We start from the raw sequence: 7,502 nt of genomic DNA on the forward strand, positions 1-7,502 counted from the left end.
AAAAAAAAAAACAACACATTCTCCTATATAGTTAAAAACCCAAATCTATCAGAATGTAAAATCTAGGACTACAGAAGACAACAAGATGTTACAAAGATACATAAAGTACTTGTTATCAAGCAGCTTTATGACAGCTCAAGGGCAAGAGAGTAAATCATTTTAGACTAACTTACCAATGGCCTTTGTGTAATGCCTTGCACCAAGCAACAGTTCTGGAGCCCGATACCAAAATGTCACAACCACTGGATCCAAATCTGCTAGTGGCTTTAGAGGAGAATTGAATAACCTGGCAAAACCCATGTCAGCTAAAAAATAAAATATATTAACATAAAATTCAGTTTGACATGTACTAGAATCACATATGGTTGACAACCACAGTTACTAACAATAGTAACCCTTTTCCTCCCTTTTTAATCACAGGTCTGCACTAGGCACTAGACAGGAATTACTACATTTATCTTTAATATCTCCCCTCTGAAATAGATAATATTCTTGTGCCTGTTACACTAATGAAGAAATTGAGGCTTAAAGATACTCTGACTTAGCCACAGCCACAGTCATAGAACTAGTAAGTAGAGTCAGAATTAAAATCCAGGTCTGACTTGAGAATTCTGAGCTTTCAGACACAGTTACAGTAACATTCCTCAGTATTTTTAAAATCCAAAATGGACTAAAAGTCTCCACGATTAGTCATGACTCCTGTGTGCCTACACACCTAGAAACTGCTTCCCAGTTCAGTGTGTGCTGCAACCGGACGCTACGCACGCGCAAGGGCTAATTGGTTGATCTCTTCCCAACTCTGTGCTCAGAGACAGCACGTGGTGACTAGGACTTGGCTACGGGGCAGTATTTATCTCATGGAAAACAGCAAATGCTATAATTGGGGACTTATTCCCCCTCGAGTGCCAACTGTTGAACAGCAATCAGCACATCACATACATATTTCCAAGAATGTGAATAGGAACACATAAGAGATAATTTATTATAATTCAGCATTTAACAAAGTAAACAACTAAACTAAAGTTAATCATTTTAAGTATTGGGGTATACAAAACTAGTAAAAAAAAATATTTATTACTATAATAAGATTCTGGAGGCTAACTTTCTTAAAATTTCATAAATAAAAAATGCCTTATATCTGCAAAATGCTTTGCAGTTTATAAGAGGCTTTTATGTATATATTATTCCATTTAATCCTAATAAGAACACTGATTTAATGAGCATTTTGCTGCCCACTTCTGCCCAAAGCAGTTAGTTATAAATGACTTGCCCACAGTCACAGGAATGGTAAGCAAAGATGTGAGCATTCAAACAAAAACCATGTTACAATTTAGAAACTACATTCTTAACCACTGATCTTGACACCCAATAAATTATACACATGGTAACTGCACAACACAAAGGGAAAGTCATAAGACTGATAAACCTCTATAACTTGAAATATATAATATCCATGAGTGCATTTTAATTATGTAAGGAGCCCCCAGGTCCTATATGATGCATGAATGCACATAAAAGTTTCAACTATAGTGTCATTTAATCTAAAACTAACATGCTATGATATGACATACATTAAAATTTTAATTTACGGTGGTTTTGTTTCCCTAGAGTTTCAATTATTTATAAGACTTCCTGCGAATGCTTTGGAATATCCAGATCTTAAAAACTAAAGCTATCCAAGAAAGCCTATGTTGATACTTACTCTTTTAAAACTAAATTTCCTTATGCAAACAAAAAATATTCAAAATCATTCTTTCAATACAGGGTGGCCATAAAGTTCGCATGCAATTTTAAATAATTATTCTGTAATATTATTCAGTATTCAAAGCACTGCTTTATATATTTAACAGATGCTGACTGTTGTTAGTGGACAACAATGATGAGACGCTATTACCTCCCCAGAAATGCATTTTGAAGGAAAGGCTAGGGCTGTATTTATCCTTTTATTCTCTACCTCCACAGTTTTAGTTTTACCTAGGTTTCACTGTCAGATGAAATCAAGGCCAGAAAGAAATAATAAATGTTCTTTAAAACAAGTGCTATTATATGAACTTTACAAGAGTTTCAAAGTACTTCTCAAATAATAACTAATTTAGACAAAAGGTAAGTGGCCTAAAGATTACTATAACATTTGTTTTCCTAAAATTAGATATGGATGAAATCATCCCTTATCCAGGATATGGAATCAGTGGATAGGGAGTAAAGTTCAGGTGTGGGTGCTCACTAGGCACTATGAAATGGCAGAAGGGCAGCAATGGACAGGCCTATCCCCAAGGAGCTGACGTGAAGGAGAGGAGACAAAATACATGGAGGGGAAAGTTACAAGAAGGATAACCACTGTGAGAATAAAGGAAGTGGCTCCAGGTTTCTACTAGATGGCAAGTCCCATTGGGGGAGGGGGGGTCCTATGTCTCCTCCTTGGAATGATGTCTAAAAAATATCGCAGAAGTGGACTGAATTGCAAGTGGGACTTGGGCTGGATCCTAACAGAGAATCATTTTGAACAGTAAAAAGGAGGCTTTAACAATTTAAGTAAGGCCCGGGAAGTCTGTAAGTGGCTGGGAGGGACAGGCTCAGATACAGGGAGAGCAGTTTCCCTGTATTCACCTACGCTTTGCTTTTTAGTCAAAAAAGAACTGTATTAAAGCATTAGGCACAGATATCACTGTTGCTAATTTTAAAATAATGATAGCTATTAAAACAAAACTCAGAAGCAACATAATCAACTAGGTTGATTGTCCATTAGATCTTTATTATTGATTACTGCTTACTTTTAACCCTGGTTTTACCCCTGATCTTGGGTAGAGTCACAATCCTAAAACTCTGAACGGTAAGGAGCTGGCCAGAGGACAGAATTTCATGTTGAGAAGCAGTGCGAGAAGGCATTAGATCTGGGTGACGGGGATAAATGTGATGAATAGTACAAACAAGGGAGGACACAAGAAGATGACAACAAATTTGGTTTGGAACAATGGGCCGCAAGTTGCCAGCAGAACATCTAAAAAGCGAAGACTCCAGCTAGTGTGAGAGACCACAATCTGAGATCCAGATCTTAAAACCATTTTCATAAAATCCATGATTTTGAGGCTACAACTAATCAATTCCCTAAAGAAATAACTGTAGATGGAGACCATGTCTCAAGCCAGTGCCTAGAGTAACTTGAAATAATATAGACTGACAGAAGAGGCAATAATGAATAAAATACAGAAGGAAACGGAAAGATAGTAGGTAGAAAACTAAAGTTACGTTACATTATCCAGACCAAGGGAGAAGAGAGCCTCAAAGCCAGACTGACTGGTCAGAAGACAGAGGGTTTATTTCAATAAAGGAGAACGGTGACTAATAGGGGCCCCTAGATTTGGTACAGTAGTGGTCACAGGTGTCGTTTACAGAAGAGTTTTGACAGAGGGATAGCATTAGAGGCCAGATTACAATAAATTAGTGAAACCGAAGGGTAAAACATCATGTGTTCCAGAAACACAAGAACAACAGGGGAAATAAATAGAACAAATGCTAAAGAAAACAAGAAAATAAATACGATTATTTATTTTAAATTTGGGGAAAAGACTGATTAAAGATGAAGAGGAGAAATAGGAGAAAGAGAAAATAGCCATACTAAGATGGGGAGCTTATATATGGCAAGGAGACATTCACATGCTAGGAAGGGCACAAGTAGACGGGACTTAGGAAGGGAAGAATGACTCCTTTGCTGAGGCTATTTCAAAGGCAGAGCTGTGCTGCCAAAAAGTAGAGGTCCGTGAGGTCACACCAGACAGCTCTGATCTCACTAGGCAGAGATGTTTATAGAGAAAAGGTCTCAGGATTTGGAAATCAAGTCCTAGCTTTGAACGGCTGGGTAAGCTACAACCTCTCTAAATCCAGTTTTCTCTATCTGTAACAGCTAAAATACCTTCACAAGATGGCTGTGTAAAATAAATGAGAAAACATATGGACATCTACAACACTGTACAGTAAACTGTTTGTTTTACTGTCTCTCACAGGAAAGGACCATCCTTTATCTCCCTTTCATCTGTGTCTGGCAAAATGTAGGGACTCAATAAATGCCTCTAAGAAAAGAGTTAAAGAGTAAAATGTTAAGAGTAAAATAAAAATAGAAATGAGTGCGAAGGAATGGTGGAAAGGGGAGGGAGAGGGAAGAGAAGGAAAGCAATCACCAGGTACTTAATTAACATCAATAAGCTTCTGAATGAATCTAAGCAGAGGTTTAAAGAAAAGGAAGTTGGTTTAGAATAGCTTCTCCAGGAGCTAGGCTGGCGAGTTAATTGAAGAAGTAGAAAACCAAGAGTCAGGGCAGGCTTGAAGTAGGACAGCATGAACTTGTACTAGGTCAAGTTAGCACTGTTTTTCACTTCCTCCTAGCATGGAATATTCTAACAGCAAAGAAAGCAGGCTGATGAACACAATTTCTCTCATATTCCTTCTAAAAAGCACTGAGCATTCAATAAATATAATTTCTATTAAAAGAAATTAGAATAAAGCATGTCTTAGCTCATTTTCTCCCCAAATATGTCATGGTACAAATGATACTGATTTCTTTTAGAACATGAAGGGCTGCAAAGGAAATATGAATGCAGATAGGCCGCCTACCAGTGCCTGAATCTAAGACAAGCAGTAAGAGAAGCTATAAACATATATATTCATTTGGAAAAGATATGTTAGTACCTGGCCGGCCAGGGCGTGCAGGCCTACGATGATGAGGGGGGAGGACCTGTGAGTGTTTGCATGTATTAGTTCAGGGTGGGAAGGAAGTATTCAGAGAGAGAACATTTGGTAAACCCAACACAAAAGCAACATTTAGGGATTAGGTTTAGGGTGACTGTAGGGGACAGTGGTGGTGAGATAAACACATGGTTGGGGCAGCGTATGGGAATGAACGCTTTTGTAAGTTGTTTGTTAATTTCCAATGACACCTTAACTTATACTTATAGAATCTTATGGGTGGGGAACAGGGGTTTTATAGACTATCTACATTTTCCAACATCTGTTCTAAAAATATTATGAAGAATTAACTTTAAAATTAACTATTTAAGTACAGGTACTAAAAAGGGAAAGCATCTGTGCAGTCACTTCAGTTTCTTAATAAATTATTTTAGGAATATTACCTACCTATTTTGACTCTCCCCCTTTCAGGACCTTCTCCCATTACTAGGATATTTGCTGGTTTCTAGAAATAAAAATAGAGCATTCAAATTACTGTGTTTATTCTTTTGACATGCTCTAAAATGGAGAAAAGTTCTTATAATATGAAAATATCATTTCTATATTTTTATCAAAACTATAATCAAATACAGGCACTCTCTACATAGTAGTTAAAGCATTTGACATTCCTGGAGTTAGCACTAACTTTATATAAACATCCTTGTCATGGAAACATACCTTGTTTTCAAAATTGTATAATACCAATAATTATAAAGCAATTAAAGCTATCACTTCTATTCACCCCATGGAAGAAAACTGATAATTTTTAAACCTGCATAAATTATAAACTGCCTGTTCACTGTCAACAACAAAGAGTTTATGTGGCTGAAAATTTTTCTGTAAAATTTCAAACCACAACATAATTGCCTTTATTTAAGTAAATCAAATAGAACTACCTTAGGAAAACATGATTAACATTTAACAGACTCCATTAAATTTCATGTATCAGCTATAGTACATGCAAAAGCAAGAAATTCCAAATATAATTTCAAGATATAAGAAAATAACAACCAGTGCTAATACAGAGCTATATAAAGAAAAGAGCAGGTTGCAAACGTATCTCTACCATCTTTTAAGACCTTCTCACCTACAGACATTTGGAAACAGAGATACCATGGAGATAGGTTTTTATTGAGGAAAGGAACAAGTAAATCTCTTGTGCAAAATCTTTGGAGAGAAAATGCATATGTTTTAAACTTACTGGACTCATTTATTTGATCAACAAATACATTTTTAGTATCTTCTAAGGATAAAGAACCATGTTAAACCCTAAGAGAAAAAACAAAGGTACAGTAAAAACCAGGTTCCTGAAGTCCAGGTGCTCATTATACAAGTAGAAAGAAAATTAAGAAGCACTGGCCGGGTGCATTGGCTCACACCTGTAATTCTAGCACTCTTGAGAAGCCAAAGCAGGAGACTGCTTGAACTTAAGCGTTCAAGACCAGCCTGAACAAGAGTGAGACCCCATCTCTACTAAAAGTAGAAAAATTAGCTGGGCATGGTGGCAGGTGTCTGCAGTCACAGCTACTCAAGAGGGAGAGGCCAAAGGATGGCCTGAGCCCAAGAGTTTGAGGCTGCAGTGAAGCCACTGCATTCTAGCTGGGATAACAAAGTGAGACTCTGTCTCAAAACAACAGGCCGGGCATGGTGGCTCACGCCTATAATCCTTGTACTCTGGGAGGCCGAGGTAGGTGGATAGCTTCAACTCACGGCTTTGAGACCAGCCTGAGCAAAAAGCAAGACCCCATCTCTACAAAAAATAGAAAAACTGAGGCAAGAGGATCGCTTGAATCCAAGAATTGGAGGTTGCTGTGAGCTATGACACTTTATCCAACATATTGCCAGAAATAAAAAGGGAGGTATAGAGCCACGGCACTCTACCTAGGAATACAGCTTGAGACTCTGTCTCAAAAACAAAACAGAAACAACAAAACAAACAAAACTCTACAACTTGAACTATACCTCAGAAAGGAAAACAATGTAGCCTCAACCTCTGTACCCTTATATTAATCTGAAATAAAAATAAAGTATAGACCACATAAAGCAGCCTTTGGTTTGCTATGGAAATGGTCTTCCTTCAAATCACAAACCATTTCACTGTCAACAGGCATATCAAAATATCATGTTGTGTATCTTAAATACATAAATAAAACCTAAAACCAAAAAGCATTGTGTAATATTAGAAGATATGAGTTATAGAATGTACTGAAGTCTTAGGTTAGAGATTCCTGGATTACTTTTAAGATCCCTTCCAATTTGCTGATTTTTTTTTAACATTTCAATGAAAACAATAAGCACTAAAAAATCCTTCAAAGGAGGGTGCCGCCTGTGGCTCAGTGGGTAGGGCACCAACCCCATATACCGAGGGCGGCAGGTTCAAACCTGGCCCCGGCCAGCTAAAACAGCAGTGGCAACTGCAACAAAAATAACCAGGCATTGTGGTGGGCACCTGTAGTCCCAGCAACTCGGGAAGCTGAGGCAAGAGAATCGCCCTAGCCCAAGAGCTGGAGGTTGCTGTGAGATGTGACACCACAGCACTCTATGGAGGGTGACAAAGTGAGACTGTCTCCTAAAAAAGCAAAACAATACTTCAAAGGAGGAAGTGATTAACTAAAGATTTCATTGTTAAGGGAAATGTCCCTGGGGCTGGGAACAGTGTCCATCAGCCAGATTCTGAAAAATAATGAGGAACCAGCATTGCAGGGTAAAGGGAGGGCAGGGACACTGCAGGAGCCAGCAAAGGCTGTGACTGGGTTTACATAGGACATGGTAGTAAGTCTGAC

The 7,502-nt window shown here is 37.9% G+C and overlaps 1 protein-coding gene across 1 annotated transcript in view; it reads right to left on the reverse strand.

Moving 5' to 3' along the window:
* The window catches only part of CDK19 (cyclin dependent kinase 19), a 189,294-nt gene that overhangs the window by 25,754 nt on the left and 156,038 nt on the right, over nt 1–7,502 (reverse strand). The window contains exons 5-6 of the mRNA XM_003781590.3: nt 5,128–5,185; nt 174–305 (exon numbers count right to left, since the gene is read on the reverse strand). Of these exons, the coding sequence (XP_003781638.1) occupies nt 174–305; nt 5,128–5,185 (190 nt within the window). The remainder of the gene's footprint in view (nt 1–173; nt 306–5,127; nt 5,186–7,502) is intronic.

Source organism: Otolemur garnettii, unplaced genomic scaffold (genome assembly GCF_000181295.1).
Source record: "Otolemur garnettii isolate 467f Iridium unplaced genomic scaffold, OtoGar3 scaffold00002, whole genome shotgun sequence".
Classification (NCBI taxonomy): domain Eukaryota; kingdom Metazoa; phylum Chordata; class Mammalia; order Primates; family Galagidae; genus Otolemur; species Otolemur garnettii.